This window comes from Microtus ochrogaster, linkage group LG9 (assembly GCF_000317375.1).
Source record: "Microtus ochrogaster isolate Prairie Vole_2 linkage group LG9, MicOch1.0, whole genome shotgun sequence".
In the NCBI taxonomy this organism is placed as follows: domain Eukaryota; kingdom Metazoa; phylum Chordata; class Mammalia; order Rodentia; family Cricetidae; genus Microtus; species Microtus ochrogaster.
In genome coordinates, this window is record NC_022034.1 from 29044613 (window position 1) to 29064546 (window position 19934).

The following is a 19934-nucleotide window of genomic DNA, read 5'->3' on the forward strand; positions in this document are numbered from 1 at the left end:
TGGGTGCACCCCTCTTGGTCCTGACTTCCTTGCTCATCTTCTCCCTCCTTCTGTTCCTCATTGGGACTTTTCAAATAACACAAACAGCTTTCTTTTCCTTTGTAACCAAGACAACCAGTGTCACCAAATAGCCTTGGTTGACCTATAACTTGCTTTGGCCCAGGCTGGCCTTGAATTCATAATCTTCCTGGGTGTATCTCCCAAAACTGGGGTTATAGGCATACACACATTTCCTAGAAACAGTGTTCCAAGTCAATAGCTTTAGATCTTCCAAGGTGCCATTAATTGCCCCTGCACGTGTGGACATTTAGATTATTAATAATCATAGTTACCAAACTATGAGTGTGTGTAAAATCTTGATATTGTATCAGTAGGAAATCAAGACACCATATGTTTTCAGTGAAAAAATGTTTGTATTAGTGACTGCCTTCAGGGATGACTATCCACGTATATAATAAGGCGTAGGAGGCACAGGTGAGGCGAGGAGACCTCAAAGGCCCAAATGCAATGGATCCTTGAAAACACTGCCAAAATAATATCCTTCTGGAGTACAAAGTGTCATGTTCCCACCCACACTGAAACTGTATGTTCTTCGTCTTTACTTTGCACAGCTAATGAACTAAGGCATTGTTTTATTAGTACACTCCCTTTCCCTTTGTTGGCACAGCTAAGCATCATTTTATATGATTTCCTGGCAATTTCTGTTTTTCTGGAATTACTTCATCCTCTACTTTCTTATTTGGCTATTATAATGTTTATCTTTTCATTTTAATATGCCCAGTTTGGACAAATTCCACAAATATTTTGAACATAAATCTTTTTTCTATGATACGTTGTAGAGATAATTTACCTCAAGTCTGTATTTATTAGTCTTAGTTTATATTTTGCCACTACTTTCATGTATATTTTTAACTACTGACATTTATCTATTATCATCTGTTATCTTCTTTATGGCTTCCCAGCATTCTGTCACATTTACATGACTTTCTCCAAGAATGTTTTCCGATGTGGCTATTATCGGGGTTATTTTTGTGAGTCTTCATGCCTGCACTGATTTGGGTTGGTTTGCTTGCCTCTGAGTAAGGGTTGTATGCCCGGCTAGCGGGATGCCTTAGTAGATCACACTGGCCAGGGACTCAAAGAGATCCTCCTACCGCTGCTTCCGGAGTGCTGAGATTAAAGTATGCGCAACCACACCCAGCAAAAATTTAAAGCTTGTGTGTATGTGTGCATAGGTTTGTGCATTTGAGTACAGATGCCCATGGCCCAGGCAGGAGAGGGTGTCAGCTCCCTTAGAGCTGGAGTTAATGGGTGAACAAAATCTGGGTTCTCTATGGGAGCAGTATGGCCCTAACAGCTTCGGCACGTTGATGTATTTTGCTGTGTTCCTCTACTTTTACCCATTTCCATCAACAGGTATGCACCAAGATAGACTTAGTAAATTTATGAATATTATAGATGTGATAGAATGAAAATGTAGGAAACATTGGTTTATATGTCACTTAGTAAAAGGACATTCATGGATATTTTCCAATAAATATATACTTTTCTCCCTAAATTTATAGTATCATATTTCACACTTAGATAATTAATCCATCTTCATATGTGTTTATTCAGGTTGTGAAGTAGGGACTTTTTACCCTTTCAAGTGTCAGTCAGTAGGCTCGACGTCATTTGTTTAAAAAGGGTTTAAAATGTTTATCACAAGTAAGTTTTCAGATGTATTTGGTTCTAGATTCAACCAAAAATATATATTTGTCAATTGGCTGTTATTATACATATTAAAGCTACGGAGGTTGAAAGTATTACCCAGTATTGCCTAGCATATACAAGATCCTAGATTCAGGTTATAGTGCTGGAGAACCTCTTACGCATGTGCACATACTCATACACACACAAACACAACACTACACACACACCAAAACCTGCAGTCGTAGCTTTATAATAAGTATTAAAACCTCAATCTAATCTTACATTTTCTGAAATCTTTTTAATGTTTTGATTTATTCTTCCTACATAATTATAAAATCCTTTTTCTATCTAAAAAAAAAGTTCTAAGATTCAAATAAAATGACTTTAAATAAATGACTCTGGCCTACCATTTTACTTTCAGAAAGACCCTAAATCTTGTACATGTTGTGTTTTGGATTTTGATGAGTTTGCTATTGATATGCAAAGAACCTAGACTTTAGAACCCAGAGGCCTGGGCTAGCGTCCAGCTGCAGTTGCCAGCTGTGTGGACTTAGCCTGTTAGCTGAGCTCCCTTCTGTACAGGAGAGTCGCTGCTTCCCTCAAAGAGCCACTGTTGAGATAGCAGTTTATTCGCTAATCAGCTGAGTTACTCTTGCAAAAATTGTTTTACACACGCTCTCAGCATATAGTAATAATTGGCTCGAAGTAATTAATTTAATAAGTTCAGTCATAATCACCACTCCCCATTTTTAAAAAATAGGACATATGAGGTCTTTTTGGATGAAATAACATGGTGTGTGGGGTTTCTTCAAAGCAGCCTAGTCAGAGAGCAAATGCTGTAACTGAAGCAAGAGTGGCCTGGGATTGACAATCCTGAAAACTGGTGATGAGTCACGCCATACAGGCTCTTGAGACAGTATTTTCCACTTGCGTGTTTGAAAGTTACTTAAAAAAAGGTTTATTTCTTAAATGTACCTTTAGAAACTAAAACTGACTGCATGTAAATATTTAGGGAGAAGGCAACATAAATATTGGCTGTAGTCAGTCTCTATTTTTTAAAGTGAAAGAATGGAAGAAAGGATGGGAGAATAGAGAAGAAAACAGGGAATTAGAAAAAAATGTTCCATTGTCTTTCAATCTCCTTGTGTGGCTAGGTACATTGGCTGTCCTACTGTCTTAACACAGACCTGAATCTAAAGCACATAGAGATTTCGAGTTTCTGTAAAGAATAAACTACTAACTCAGATGTCCAGCAGCAGCTGTGTGCCTAGACATAATTATCATTTTACCTGGAAGGTGCTAATTGGAGGTTCATTGACCGAGGACTTACCACTGTGTCTCTGTAAGCCTGACTTTAGTATAGATCACTATTTCCCTTCTGGAATCAGTGATAACTTTCCTGAGGCCTTTCTAATGCTGTTGCTAAGTGACAAATTGCTCCTTTAACAAATACTTCCTAGGCAGTGGATGGAAGTAGATAGATAATTAAAATGTAGAAATGAAAAGGTATGGGCAATGACTGAGCTATCTTCCAAGACCTTTAAGTACAGAAGGAGTTATTTCTGAAAAAAAAATGGAGGAAAACTTTATTTTAAAAAGTGGCATAGAGCTGATTATTATTACCATTATTGAGATGGAGTCTCACTATGTAACCTTGGCTGGCTTGAAGCTGACTAAATAAACCAGATTGGCCTTGAACTCACAGATATCCTCCTGCTTCTGCTGGAATCAAGGTGTGCACCACCATACCTGGCTACAGGTGATTTTTAAATATTTAAACTGTACAAGCCCAGTGTCCTGAGTTCAATCCCTGGAAGCCAAGTGAAAAGCCAATGTGGTAGCACACACCTGTAATGCCAGTGGAATAGCAGGTGGAGGCACAACTGACTGGAAGCTCAGGGGCTTTGTCCGAAAACAAGCAAACAAAAACAAGATAAAAAGAAAGTTGTACTCTGGCCTCTACACATACCGTGGCACAAGTGCATATGAACATACCTCTACACACACTAAATCAAAAGAAACTCTGTAAGCAAAACATACCAGTCACTCACCCTAAAACCGTAGAAGTGTATATCACCATTATACACAATGGTCTCTCTGGATGTAGTAAATGAACAAGAGTTAAACTCTCTGCCAGTAAATAATGTGGAGCTGTCTCTAAGAGGTAATATTAGTTGACAAAAACAAGAGTGCAGAAAGATGAGAATAAAATGTCCTATTTTTGGCACTTTTTTTTTTTTTTTTACTTTCTCTCTTAGGAATTGATTAGGCTGAATGTAAGGATAGCTGTAAGGAGTATAGCACTTCTCTCAGAAGACAAGTCTAATTGCTGAGAGCGTAACCAATGGTAGAGCGCTGGTTTGGCAGCCCCAGGCCCTGGGCTAAGTCACCAGCACAGCAGGGATGCAGGGAGGGGTGTAAACCGAAGCAAAGGCAGTTACAATACGGGATCAGTGGTAGCACACTAGCCCACGAGGGCAGGAGGAGCCCTCAGGCTCACCTTCCTTCTTGTTCTACCGCCCACAAATTGTGGGCACATTAGATCCCTGAGTCTCAACAGCACGTCTAAGTCCAATCACAGTCTAGACAGGTGAAGCCGCAAAGGTCAAAGGTACGTACCAACTGAATCAATCAGTCTCCTGCTACTAAGAGTTGATAGATTTTCAGATACCCCACCTCCTAGACTTCTGCATATATATCTTTGCATAGACTTGTCATATGAACACAGAGCTAAATCAACTGCTGAAGGGATCTTTGGGGTTTTCTTTGGTTGTTGGTTTTGTCATGGGGAAACTAGGTAGCTGAAGCTGACCTTGGACTCTGTGTAAAGGATGAGAATCCTCCTGCCTTTAATCCCAAGTGCTCTGATTAAAGGCCTGTGCCACCACACCCAGCTAATGAGATCTTCTTAAAGGAGTACACGGCCCCTTCAGACATAATAAAGCTTTGTTACCAGTAAGGAGGTTGCTAGTAGATAACTAACAATGTCTGCTCTTCTTATTTCTGAGACATAGTATGCTAAAATCTTAGGGAAGTATTAGAGAAAAATGAAACCAAAAACAAATGAAATTGCTTAATATATCATTCAAAGAGACTGATGGGGTATAAATTTACTAACTTTTTTGACAATTTTATATGAGTCCTATATTTACATGATTTTCACTCCACACTTTCCTCTTCCAGCTCCTTCTGTGCCCCCAATCTCTATCAATGTCATGACCTCTGCCACTTTATTAGTATGACATAGGAACATATGGACATGCATACAGATGTATGTATAAATAGAATCTGCTGAGATTTGATGGACGCAACTCCCTGTCATATATAGAAGACATTCTTGTGGCAGATGTTCTGAGCCTTAGGCTCATCAGTCTTTCTACCCCTCTTCGGTGATGCCCCCAAGCCTTGGGTATAGGGATTGTGTGGTCCATGGACACAGTTGGCGACAGACACCCCACAGGCAGTTGTTCTTTGCCTTTTGACCAGTTGTGGATTTCTGTGATGGCATCTGTCTGCTACAAAAAGAAGCTATGCTTATCTCTAGACATAAGAGTAGGTATTACAGTGCAGCTGGGAATTATACTGGTTTAGAAAGCAGCAGTCGTAGGCTCTCTAGGATCCATCGTGCTCAGGTGGTTAGCTAAGTTTACTGTACAAGGCATGAATTCCCTCCTATTGGGTGGACCTTAAGTCCAATTAGGTGGCTGTAGGTTACCCCCAAGATATAGTTGCCACTATTGCAGCGCCGGAGACATCTTGGTCCTAAATTCTTGTAAAAACATTCATCAGTTTCAATGCAGCAACTGCTTCCTTACTCTGGTCACTTTTTGTAAGTAGGTTGGTTTGGGGTTTTGTTGGGTTTTTTGTTGTTGTTGTTGTTGTCTTTGGGATTCTGGGAAGGGTTGAGTCTGTGGTCTCATACCATTGGTTCCCCTAGATTTCACTCTATAACCCAGGCTGGCCTAGAACTTATTAGTAGCCAGACTGGCCTTCAAGTCCCTGTGATCCTCATGAATACCACCATGTCCAGTTTATTAATTTATTACTTTTTTTAAAGCAAGGCTAACAGGGAGGATAAATAACCAAGAGTGCAAAATATATGTGCTTTAAAGTAATTTTTAGATCCAGTGCACTGAAAGCTAAACTAAATTGCTTTGGGTACTTAAAATTGGAATAAAATAATAAGAAACAAATTCTCTTAGATTCCGTTACTCTTGCACTGCTTCCCTGCTGCCCGCTATATTGTACTTTTGTACAGTGTGATCCAAAGTTGTTCATCTGATAAAACCTGAGAAGTCGAGCACAGCGCTAGATGGTAATTACAGAACAGGTTTAAAAACAACTGCACACTCCATTCCTATTCCTACAGAAAGTGGGGACGGATGGTAGCAATGGTTTCCTCTTTTTAACAATTACCTGCTAGTCTAATAATTAAAAATGACAAAAACCTGAATCTCAGAAGTTGAGAACTGGGAGGAATCTGTTCTTTAGTTTCCTTGCTTCCTGTCAGTGTTGAGGAGGCCCATGACTTGAGCGTGCAAGGGCTCCACACCTGAGCTATAGTGTCACTCAGGCAAAAGGAGAATTATCCTCAGGCTAGACTGCTGTTTAGGATAAGTCTGTTGATTTGGTTCTAATCAAATTATTTGGGGAAATTTTGACTAATTTTTCCAGTTACTTTAAACTAAAAGGGACAAACGTGGGGCTGGACAGATGACTCAGCAGTTAAGAGCAGCTGCCGCTCTTCCAAAGAGGTCCTGGGTTTGGTTCCCAGCACCACCCATCCGTTTTGGGTTATCTCACAACCTCCTATAATTCCAGCTCAGGGGATCTGATGCCTTTGTCTGGACTTCTCAGGTACCTGCACCACTCACAGACTGTACAAACCTACACACAGACACATATATATACACATACTTAAGAATAAAATATGAAAAACACAAGAAACAAACAGCCAAAAACAAAACATGCTGGGCATGGTAATTCCAGCACTCGAGAGGCGGAGGAGGACAGATCTCCATGAGTTCGAAGGCGGCCTGATCTTCATATCAAATTCCAGGACAGCCAAGGCTCAGTGAGACCCTAGAAAGGGGTGGGGGCACTAATTATTTTAGAGGCAAGCTTGTTCTTCACATACTGTCTCGATGGTCTTAGAAATAAGGTGGGAAGCTGGGGGGAGGTGCATATGCCATTGTGGCATACTTTGATATTCTTGGCTTATCTCCCCCTCCTCCCCACCCATTACCCACCACTTCCTATTCATTAGGTAAATAAACATTTTACATTGTCATTGGTCACTATGACAAGGTGGCTCTGAGTTATACGTTTGTCCTTTCTAAACTTCAGGCTCTACAGCAAGTATTTACCCTCACCAGGCCTGCTGTCATTAGAAGGGCAGGTCGGGAGTACAATGGAAGTGCTTTGTAAGTGCTCACTACAATAAATGATGATTTTTTTTCTCTTAATTATTACTATGATTGTTCTTATTTCTGATGATGTGGCATTTAATGGTTCTTATTTATTTAATTAATGCTGTTTATTATTATAGATGTCTTTATTAAAAGCTCATAATTACTCATTTTCATGCTTAGGGTAGTTCAGAACACCTACAGCTTATGGCTTGCTGGGCTTTTCTTTCCCAAGCTAAATTGCATGAGGGACTTAACATAAATGCTTAACTTTTCTGTGTTGTATACTTACTCATGATTTCATTCTGCTATTTTTTGTCAGATGTGACAATGTGAATTTAAAAATACTTTTATTAATTCTTTTGGTGTTTTTGAAATGGGGTCTATGTAGCTCTAGCTCCATAAATATTTGCTCTGTAAATCAGACTGGCCTGAAACTAAGAGATCTGCATGTCTCTGCCTCCCAAGTGCTAGGATTAAAGACGTGTGCCACCATGCCTGGTTATATTAACTTATTGAGAATTTCATACGTGCATACAGTGTATTTTGATCATATTCATTCCCCACTCCTCTCCTTAACTCTTGCTAGATTTCACACCCCACCCCACCCCCAATTTTATTTCAGTTTCTTCTCCTTCGTTTTAGGGAATAGTTTTATAAAACCAAAGTATTTGTGAGATAGTAATAATCTTTTTGAAGTTTTAGTTTTACTTGTGTGTGTGTCTGCATGAGTGTATGCCATGTGTACAGGGCGCTGTCAGCAGCCAGAAGAGGGTGCCAGATCATCTGAGCTGGAGTTACAAGCATTTGTGAGCTGCAGATGGGCATGGCCCTCTGGGAGAACAAGAAGCACTCTTGACCACTGAACTATGTTTCCAGCCCCCATAATGAAATTCTTAGTCCTTTCTTTTAATCACTTTTTAAAAAGATGGTTTTACATCTTCGCTCCTCCTCTTACAACTTCTTTTCTGGAGGGGACGGAATGATAGCTGGGCAGGTAAAGAAGGATTGCTTGAGGCCAGGAGTTTGAGGGCCACCTGAGAACTGTATGGTAATAAGACCTGATCCATAGCAATTCTGAAATCGAAATTGTGTTGTCAGAACTAACTAGTCTAGAAACAAGAAATACTTCTTGGCTAGGGCGCAGCCCTAGTCCCCAGAAGTAGCTTCCTGATTCACCATTCTCTGTAACACTTACTCTGTCCTCTGAGCTGCCTCTCTTTTCAGTGAGAATTGCTTCATACTTAGAGCTATGTAGTGATCTACTGCTGTCTTTTAATTTTATTTAAAAATCTTTGTTGTATAATGTATTTTGGTCATACTCTTCCCTACTCATAGTCTTTTTCTCTTTCAAAAATAAAAGAAAGAAAAAGAGAAAGAAGAACAGCAAAAAAGGAAAATCAAAACAGACAAACTAAAACAGGAAAATGAGTAAGACAAAAATACCAAACCAAAGCACATGGAGTCTGTCCTGTTAGCCCACTACTCTGGGCATGGGGCCTGCCCTGGAGTGTGGGTGATACACCCAGCAACACTTCACTGGCCACTTTCTGAGTAACCCTGGCGGTCAGCTTGAGTTGATCCAGAATCTATGTGAAGGTGAAAGGGGAGAACATATTCCCTAAAAATCATTCCACCCAGAACCTCCACCCCGTGATTTGGCTTGCACTAATGGTAATAATAATAATAACAAAATCATAATAATGATGCATTATCTTTCCCAGCATGTATAAATTGAAAATAACTCCTCAGCACTGGGATCCTGTCTGACTTGAGCCAGTGCTAGTCTTGTGTGCGCTGTCACAGTCTGCAGATTCACATGTGGAGCCATCCTCTTGTATGTGTCTGGAGGAGGATGTTTTCTTGAGTCCCACACCACCTCTGACTTTCCACCATCTCTTGCCTGTGGAGCCCTGACCTGGAGAGAAAGGGTATGACAAAGACATCCCATCTAGGACTGAGTACTAGTCCTCCTGCTCTGCACATTGTCTGGTGGTGGGTCTGCTGCAAGGAGCTTCCCCAATGAGGTTGCGATACTCGGAGTTTGTCTGCTGTTTGTACACACAGAGGTCGTTCCAAAGCTACTTTCCCTCATCATAAGCATCAGTTACTTTTAGCCCAAACTCATAAACTTCCTTAACCCTTCTTTGAGATTCCTATGGCTTTACTTCATTTGTCAAAGCCACATACATGGTTCTTTATGAGACAAATCTCTCTATTCTGAGAGTGAACCTGCTAGGAGTACTTCCCTTAAAACTTAAAAGCTTTTATGTCTGAACAAGAAGTCGTCCATCACCATCACCATCACAGCTAACCTTAAATTCATTGTGTTGCTGAGGATGGTCTTGAACTCCTGATTTACCTCCACTTCTCAAATTCTGGGATTATATATATACTACCATAGCCAGCTCATACCCATCACCACCACCACCATCACTTGCAAGCACAGCATTGGAGGTCAGTGGACAGCTTTTAGGGAACAGGTTTTCCCCTTTCACTTTCACATGGATTCTGAGGGTCAAACCCAAGACTTTACCTGCTGAGCCTTTTTGTCAACCCATTCTTTTAATTCCTTTCCTGACATTATCTCTTTATTTCTTTGTGAAATTTTTTCTGGCTATACTGGAAAGGTGAAACAGTTTTATTTTCAGCCTAGCAAATCTTTGTTCTTTTATTGTGCTCTACGCTGTTTGCAAACTGAACAACTCTCTTTAGTTTGTCTGTCTCTTGTGTTGTATATGCATCCATATACACTGCATATTACACACCGAAAGCTAGCCCATACTTCCAGCATTCTCCCTGAAATCTCCTTACCTGGCTCTCTAAGTTTATAATTTATTTTAGCTAGTAAGAGGTGCCTATCTTTCCTGTTGCTTCAGGAGAGTTTTCCCAGTAACAGTTTGCTAACTTCCTTTTCTGCTTATGCTAAAAGAGACCCGTTCTCAGTCCCCCACATTGTGTAGACTGAAACCACAGATTCAGTGAAGCCTTTTGTTACAGCAGTGCTATTCCTAAGTATTTAATTTTCTTATCAAATACCTATTATTTCATAGCAAGCCATTGGACACTTTGGTGTCTTGACATCACCATTTTATCTTTTGTACATCTGAGCTGACTGAAAGGCTCATCTGCCCAGGGTCTTGTGACTCTGTGACAGGCTAAAAGGGCCTAAGCTTGTGTGTTTTGTGAGCTTTCCCTAAGCTTTGCTTTCGACTTGTTTATTGATGTTCTGCTGGGCAAGCAAGTAGCACAGCCAAGCCCAGAGTTAATGTGGGGCTGAAATGGGAGCCTGGAAAGCACATTATATTCACACTGAACCATCTAGACTCGTTAGATTCCAGCAGAGTTCCAGCTCCACAGTACTGCTCCCTTGAGAACTCATTTCATTTGTGTGCAACAATTTTCTCCCCTATAATTGAGGATTAATAACACCTATCACAGGCTTGAGGGGAGGCTTAAATTTTCAGTGACTGCTTGCTTTTGTTTTAATGTGTGAGGGGGCTGTTTCTGTTCCTGTGGTGTTTTAAGGCAGGGTCTCACAGTGTAACCCAGCCTGGGCTGGAACTCAGTGTGTAACTCATGGCTGTCTCCTGAGTGTGGGTCCTGGAGCATAAGCCACCGTACTGTGATCTTAGGTTTTGATTTGTTTTGCTTGTTCCACTTATCACATGCATTTTATTCCATCAGATTTTATTCCACAGGATCAAATACTCAGAGGTTTTTGTTTGATTATAAAAGCAATACTTTTATTCTTATACAAAGTGTGCAAACTCTAAAAAATTACGTCAAAGGAAACAGGTATCCCCTGACATCTCATGAGATACAGTCCTGAATCGTGGACTCCTCAGGCCTTTCTGCCTTATTTCCTACTAAAGGTGAATACATCCTTTGTCAGTCTGGAAGACATGGCCCTTGAAAAAACACCATGTTTCTGAAAATCTCCTAGCTTTATATTTAGGACTAAAAGAGATCAGGCTTGTAAAATATTTAGCCCCTGCCTTACTCATATCCACATTTAACCTGATGAGATGATCAAACTGACAATTCTCAGATGAGGTGAAGAAGAAGTATGCATTGAGAGCATTGTATCTCAGTGAAACTGGGAGGGGAGCGCTCCTGGCCATCGTTCCTCTAAGACTAGTGACTTGTCTGCTACAGTATGAGTCAATAGAGAAACTTCTAAAAGCTTTATTAGAAAAGGACGCATCTCCTTTGCTCCCCCAAAACCAAAACGTTAGCATGGCATTGGTCATAAAGTGATACAGTCTTGACACTTATACAAACCTTTTCTTTATGTTTTAGTCAAAGAAGTTTGGCAGAGATCACAGAACTTATACACACTGCTCTCCTCGTGCACCGTGGGATAGTAAATTTAAGTGAATTACAGTCTTCTGATGGACCACTAAAAGACATGCAGTTTGGAAACAAAATAGCTATCCTGAGTGGAGACTTTCTTCTAGCAAATGCCTGCAATGGACTAGCTCTTCTACAGAACACCAAGGTAAAACAGACAGGGTTCACTTGTGCCTGCATGGCCTTTGGGTGTCTCATGCTTGATTATTGAAGCCACGGAGGTCCGTGCGTCCTGCTGCTCAGCTCCCCCTGTGTGGATGCTCACTGAAACTGAGCAAGGTGATGATGGCAGTGTCAACATGAAGTAAAGGAGATTAACTCTAGGGAACGCTTTTGAAAAGCAGGTATACTGGCACAAGACTGTCATCTCCATGTTCTGAGGCAGAGGCAGGGGGATTGTGAATTCAAGCTTAGCCTGGGCCTCAGAACCAGACTTTGTTTCAAGAAAAGAAATAAGAAAAAAAAGCACTTAAGAGAATGAGGCAGGAGGATTATCACAAGTTCAGGGCCACTCTGGGCTATAGAGTGATCTCCAAAATAAAAGAGCAAGGCTGGGAATATAGAATGCGTGCCTAGCATGTACAAGTGTGACAGAAAGAGAGAGGTGACAAGGGAGGGAGATATAGAGAGAGTGAGTGAGGGAAGGAGACTGAAAATACTTAAGTATTTATCTGAACAACATAATCTGGAATGGAAGTTTTGATGGTCAGGTCTATCTATTATAACATTGTAGATCTATTTGTAATACTTAAAAAAGTAAGCAAAGTAAATGTCAAATTGTGAGGGACTTAAGTGATGTATCCAAATGAATGTTATATAGGCATTGAAATTTTATGAAAAATGTTAAAAAGCATAGGAAAGGGTCCACATCATGAAATATGCTTGAAAAGTAGAATTTAAAGACTTACACATATTAGGCAGTTCTTACCTATGTTATAAAAAATTCCCATATATAAAGGAATGAATAAGAAACAGTAAGAAATTATAAGGAAATACATCAAAATATTAATTAGTCTACTACTTAGTAAGATTATAAATAGCCTTTGGTATATTTTTGTTTCTTTGAGACATGATTTCGCTGTGTGACCTCAAATTTGTGGTGATCCTCTTGGTTCAGACTCACAACTGTGCAGGGGCAGAAAGATTGCTGGAGCTTTCTGGCCACTAGCCTAGCTCCAGGTGCAGTGAATGACCTCTATATGTTCTCATGGGCTTGAACATGCCATTTCCCCTCAGCCTTCAAAATGCTAAGATAATCACACTTCACACGTGCCCAGCTTTTAAAAGTACATTCTTTAAGGAAATAGAGCACTGACTGGTCTTCCAAAGGACCCAGATTCAATTCCCAGCTCCCATGCTACAGATAACAACTGTCTCTAACTTCAATTCCAGGGGATTCAGTGCCGTTTTCTGGTATCCATGATCACTTCTACTGAACAGACATACATACAGGCAAACAAAATTATCAGCAATACAATATTTTTTGAAAGATTTATCTATTTATTATGTATACAGTGTTCTGTCTGCATGTATGCCTGCAGGTCAGAAGAGAGCATCAGATCATTACAGTTGGTTGCTGGGAATTGAACTCAGGACCTCTGGAAAAACAGCCAGTGCTCTTAACCTCTGAGCCATCTCTCCAGTCCCAGTAACACAATATTAGATAAGGCTAAGAAATCAACTAAAGTATGTGAATATGCATCAAAGATAATTATTTTAAGTCAGATGTGGTGGCAGACACCTTTAATCTTAGCATTTGGAGGCAGAGACAGGCAGATCTCTTTGTTGAGAACAGTTTGGTCTACATAGCAGACTCCAGGCCAGCCAGCCAGGCCAACTGCCTCAAAAATAAATAACAAGCTAGATAAATAAATAATCTACTTCATTTTGGGGCTACAGGGGGCCTACATGAGTTTATGTGCACCATGTGTGTGCAAATGATGCCCATGGAGTTCAAAAAAGGATGTCAGATCCCCTGAAACCTAGAGTTATAGATGGTTCTGAGTCATTATGTCCATGCTGGGAACTGAACCCAAGTCCTTTGAAAGAACAGCCAGTGTTCTTAACCACTGAGCTCTCTCCAGCCTCCTTTACTTGTTATATTTTAGTATTCAGATAATCAATATTCTAAAGTTTTTATTTAATGTAGGTGAATATGTTGTTTGTATTTCTTTTAAAATTTGTTTTTAAAAATAGTTGTCGACTTGAATCTACCAATACAAAAACAAAAGTTAATTGTTGCTCAGTACTTGTTTCAGAAAGTGTGACATTTTAGCTATTTTCACACATCTTGTATGGCGATTTGGATAATGCAATGTCTGCACTTTTCTCAGAGGTCTTACAAAATCCTTCTGCATACATTTCCTTAGCCAGAATTTAATGGCCTGGTCACTCTCTCAGGGAAGGAGATGAAGAATGTGCCTTGATAGATGCTGAGAGACAGTTGCATTCTGCCTAACATTTCCACCATGGTTTTGCACTTTAGGGTAGCACATTGGTGTGGGCCAATGTCTGTATTTTGTCAATTATATTTTAAATAAACGCTAATTGGCCAGTAGCCAGGCAGGAAGTATAGGCATGACAACCAGGCAAGAAGTAGAAGCAGGTCAATGAGAACAAGAGAATTCTGAAAAGAAGGAAGCCCATTCCTTGGCACTCCTGTCCCGACCACAGAAGAAGCAAGATGTGACTGCCTTGCTGAATAAGGTATCAAGCCACGTGGCTCACATAGACAAAAATAATAGGTTGACATAAGTTGTAAGAGTTAATAAGAAGCCTTAATTAATGGGCCAATCAGTTTATAACTAATGTAGACCTCTGTGTGTGATTTCTTTGGGACATAATGACTGCGGGAACCGGGCAGGACAGAAACCACAGTCAACAGCACATATCACATGAGCTGGATCCATTGCTTTTAAAGGAGAATCTAATATGAAAATGCTGAATGTCTGTTTTCTACCCACATGGGAATAATTAATTACCTGCATGAGACAGATGAAGAGCCTCAGATTTCTTCCCAGTTGAGCTAGCTCAGACTCCTTTCTCTATTTTTACCATGTACTTGGTTGAGTCTTACTAATTTTATCAATGGGATCCACATGTTAAAGCAAGAGTGAGTCTTTAATTGTCCCTGGGAGTCACTGACCCCATGGTTTATCTCACCTTTCTACCAGACCCTCTGTGATCTATGAGAACTATGGGCCATACATGGAGAAAGGAACGCCTCCACATGAGAATGTTTGGTAGAGTTTTCAGCACATGATAACCTGTAGGCATAAACAATAGCCAAAAAGGATTAGATCCAAAGACCTGAAGGCAGGAAACATTCTAGATCTTTTACTTAATTGTACCTACTTCTGTATTTTGGGAAGTAGCTTCAACATGGTCTTACCTTAGAAAAGGAACAAAGGCTCAATACTTTGAGAAGAATTTCTTTGTTTTCCTCTTATTGTCAGTTTGAATTGCTTTGCACTACTCTGCAGCACTGGGATGAATCCAGGGTTTCACACATGACAGTTAAGCACAGCACTATGGAACGTTATCCCAGCCACTAAAAGGCGCTGTGTCCAATCATGCCATAATGATGTAAGCTACTTCCCTTTGAGGAAATAATATTTAAAGCATTCTTTTTCCTGAACTAGCTTGTGTCGGTCACATATTCTTTTTTCACTGTGGTTTGAATTTAGTGAAAATGGACGTTTTATTACCATCAAAATCAAGTCAGATTCACAGCCTGTGAAATCTGCTCTTGCTGTTTAGCATTCAAGGGCATCACTATACGTGTTCCAGAACCTAAGACCTCCACCATCTGCTCCATTAGGCACCGGATTTCAGCAGCATGACTTGATTTACAAAGAGAAGACCGGAAAAAAGAAAAAAGAAACCTCAACATGTCCAACAACAGTTGCCCAAGAAATAAGAATGACCAGGACCCCTCCCCTTTGGGGGTCCTGTACCTCCACAGCCTCTGCGCACATCACTCCTTCAAATTTGCAATGCACAGCAAAAAAAAAAAATCCTTTTTAGACAATAATACGTTTCTTTCTGAGCTGGATGGTTGCACTAATCTTAAGCTTATCCTGTGCATCCCCCTGTTCAATTCAAATATGGACCTTCCTTACCTTCTTCTTGAAAGGGTTTCTAAAGGTTCTGCAGGCTCATTTCCAAAAGATGCCTCACCAACTCATTGTCTATGAAGGAATTAGAGTACCAGGTCAGTCCGTGACTGAGCCCCAACTCTAGGCATTTCGCAGCCCTCATTGATCATAATAGATGAGGTCCAAATTGTATAAGCAGTACTCCGAACTGCAGAGACAGTGAGGAGAAACGAAGGTGTGAAGTCAAGAGTTCCCTTTGACAAAACACTTCCCCATATTCAGAAGCAGTCCTTTCAGTGAAACACTTGGTTCTGTTTTCTTCAGAATAGTATTTAAAGGAATATGAATATTTTATAGAAGAGGACCTATTTTATTAAACAAGAGTTACATTTAAAAATGATTATTATCTTGGTATACTTAGGTTTTATTTAATGTTTTAATTTCCTTTAATAAGAAAAAAGTTGTCAATAAAGACAAAATAGACACCACAGTAACGAGAGATCAGGCAGAACGTGATACAGAATTTGTTTCTAATATGTCACTGTTTTTCATGGTGACAGCCTGCTTTTTTTTTTTTGATGGTTTATTTAACTTGATGATTAAAGTTGTCATGTTTACAGCAGTTTTAGTATTTTATGGCTTATTCATTCTACTGGTTTCCAGTTTTCTTCTGCTAGTGGGTTTGTGTACAAGCTTTATAGTATGTTTCTCTGCCTCCAGGGGCAGACTGTTAGCTGCTGTCAGATGAAATTCAGACCTGTTTTATAGTTGCCAAGGGTAAAATTAGCAACGTCGATTATTCTCCCTTCAGCTTTTCCCTAAAGATATTAGGGGTCTTCGAGATAATTGCCTTAGGTAACACTTAGGTTTTTAAATATTCCTGAATATAGAAATTGGCATTTAATCCTGAGATAGTAGTCTTCTTACTATTATAGATGGAGTCACAAATACAAATTAACAATATTTTGAATTCAAGAGTGACTTTAAAAATTAACGATTGGGTTTTCACTCATTCAGTTATGGAACTTTTTATTTTAGTTCTTCATTATGTAAAAGACCTGGACTAAAAACCTCAAGCCTTTGAAGCCCTGTTCCCTCACACCATGTTATAGTGGCTTTGTAGGATATGCCATAAGGCTCTGATGTGTGCTCACTCCTGAATCTACACTTCTAGTTTCTGAGCATCAAGTTATCACAGAGACATTTAATTAGAGGGAGGATGATAAAATAGAAACACTATAATTTACAATTTAAAGACTTTTTAAAAATGTATGTGTAGTGTGTGAAATTATGTGAGTGTGTATGTACCGCATGCATGCAAGAGCCCTTTGAGATGAGAAGAAGCCATCAGCTCCCCTAGAACTGGAATTACAGGGGCTACGAGCTACTTGTGGGTGCAGGAACCAAACTTGGGTCCTCCACAGGAGTGGTGAGAGCGCTACACTGCTGAGTCATCTCTCCAGCTGCCATAACTTGTCCTTACAGGTTTTCTTTGGTGTTTATTTAGACTAGATTTCTAGTTTAAGATTATGCCAAAGTACAAGTAATATTTGCCCCCCCCCCATATGTGTGTGTGTGTGAGAGAGAGAGAGAGAGAGAGAGAGAGAGAGAGATGGAAAGAGGAAGGAGAGTCCTTACTTTATAGTGATATGCCTAACATTTAAACAAGTAAATTCACATTGCACCTCCCCCTCCCCGCCCCACAGTAACTTTCATTGAGATAAAAGAGTCAGCATTGTTATGACGTCACTCTCGGGGGCTGTCCCATTAAGCATTAGTGACTTATAGTTCTGAATAACTGGCAGCACAGATGTACTCCTTACAGAGTGATATGTCTCCTTATGTTAATTTTGTCTTCCTACAGGCATAAATATGCTGTTTACAGGGAGAATTTTGTGTAAATATGTTCATTTATGCATATAAATCTCTTTTTATATGTTTATATGTGTACATTATATTTGTGTTATTATATACATATATTTGTGTGTATATGTGCATTTATTTAGGTGTGCGCACATGTGGTTGTGAGAGGGATGGCATATGCATATACATATATAAAAGCCAGATATCAATGTCAAGTTCTTCCTCAATTGCTCCCTCCCTAATTTTTATTTATTTGTTTACTTATGTCTTTTAACACAGAGCTCACTCTGTATCTCTGGCTGGCTTAGAATTTACTATATAAAATAGGCTGTCCTCATACCGACAGAGATCTGCCTTGCTCTGCCACCTGAATACCCAGATTAAAAGCATGAACCACTAGGCACCACTCAGGCTTCTTGAGGCAGGGTCTCCCACTGAGTCTGGACCTTGGGGATTGGCTCAACTGCCTAGCCCACAAGCCCCAGGGAGCCCCCTCTCTACACCTCTGCTATTCTGGGGTTACAGGAAGGCTCTGCCACATAGGAATGGTACATGGATGCTGGAAAGCAAGCCTTCATCTTTCCATGGCAGAAACCTTACTGGCCAGGCCATCTTTCTAGTTTGTCCTGTCTGTTATCATTAACTTTACCTTCTAAATGATATCAAAAGTGAAATCTAAAGCCATACTCTATTATATGAACTTAAGGTTTCCCCTTTCCCTGCCATCTGCATTTACTATGGCACTTGGGAGGTCGGAGATCTAGATCAATGGTAGAGTACTTACAGGCCCTAGGCTTTGTCCCGGCATTCAGGACCAGGGGCCTAAAATGGCATTGTTATGACAATGTGCATGTATTCTTTTACTAGCATATTTTACTTATAGAAATTATTTATTTGGTAGAGCATCTTTTGTAAGACATAGTCTCATGTGGGCCAAAATCTCCTCAAACTTTCTTTGTTGCTGATGTTGACCTGTCTCTACTTATTGAGAATTATAGGCATGTGCCACCACACACTAGCAATTATTGTGTTAATATCTTAAGCATCTTCAGTTTGACACCCAAGATTAGTGTTCTGCCCTGCATATAACCCACTCGTGTATAGATATTCATGACCAGAGTAAATCGATGTAAAAGGAAAGTAGACTGTTAGCTATTATAACAATGAGAGACCTTCTCTATGTGAATTAAATAGAAAAGTGGAAGTACCATCATGAAAATACTTCAGAATTCCAAAACAAATGATTTTCTTCTGTTCTTTACTTATCATTTGTTAACATAGACACATATCAAATAAACTTCATTTTCTGAGTCTGCTTCCTTGGCTTTTAAAGTAATAAATTATTAGTATATGTAAAGCATACTAAAAAAACTAGAAAGAAAACAAATATCATGCCTTTTAAAATGCATTATCTCACGAAAATCCTTAGTGAAAACAATGTAATGTAGGATTCCTTCGGCAGGGAAAGCTCCTGCCATCATGTAAAGTGGATGTTTCTTTCAAGGCCTGACAAACTGGAAACCTGGCAACAAACTAGAGGAGGCAGACCGTGGACTCAGAACACGCCCAGAAAACACAACAAAACCCCTGCATTCTCCACAGTACAACTTTTGAAATGTGTTGAGCAGAGTCTGCACTGTGGTTGGTGGCTAAAGCAATCTTTTTCTTGTTTCTTCAGACATGGTTGCATATGGCCCAGGCTAGTGTGGAACTCCCCTTGTAATCAAGGATGACTTGAATTCCAGATTCTTTTGCTTCCACCTACCTGTTATTGCAGGCCTACATCACTAGGTCTGGGTGCAGTCCTCTTACACATTTAGCTGCCTTCATGTTTATAGATCCCACTCTCTATTTTTATGAAACCAGTTTTGCCTCCTTCCATTTTCATTGGTGTAAATTGTTGAGAGCTATGAACAAGGAGAAGCTATTTTCAAAGTTGAATTGTTCTTAACTCTTGTGCCTTGTAACCATCTTACCTAGAAATTTCCTGACTGGGGAGTTCACGAATAATTGATGAACAGCTTCACCTGTGCTCAGGATCCTTGACTTTGCCACCTAGTATCTCTTTCACCTGCATCCTTTCTTCATCCCACAGGCTGTACATGGTGCCCATCTTTGTTTCTTACACCTCAGTTCTTTTTCCTCATCCAGTCTGTGAAGTGCCTACACATCCTATTCAAACCACTTCCCTTCTCGTATTTACTGTTGCAAAAAAAGTCTTCACTTTTTTTCTTTGATTTTTTCCTTGCTCTTTTGGAACCTTTCCTTGGAGTTACAAACCACCAAAGTAGAGAAGGCCAGTGAGATGACTCAGCAGGTAGAGGCTTGACAGGTAAGCCCGAGTTTAAACCCAGGACCCATGAACTGATTCTGTGAAGCTGTCCTCCGACCTCTACACATGCACCATGGTACACACACACATGTCCTCTGCACATGCACCATGGTACACACACACATGTCCTCTGCACATGCACCATGGTACACACACATGTCCTCTGCACATGCATCATGGTACACACAC

The 19934-nt window shown here is 40.0% G+C and overlaps 1 protein-coding gene across 2 annotated transcripts in view; it reads left to right on the top strand.

Annotated features, from left to right (window-relative positions):
* The window catches only part of Pdss2 (decaprenyl diphosphate synthase subunit 2), a 243409-nt gene that overhangs the window by 126500 nt on the left and 96975 nt on the right, over positions 1–19934 (top strand). For both annotated transcript variants that reach the window (XM_026787457.1, XM_005363584.3), the window contains exon 3: positions 11403–11601. In XM_026787457.1, coding sequence (XP_026643258.1) covers positions 11403–11601 — 199 coding nt within the window. The remainder of the gene's footprint in view (positions 1–11402; positions 11602–19934) is intronic.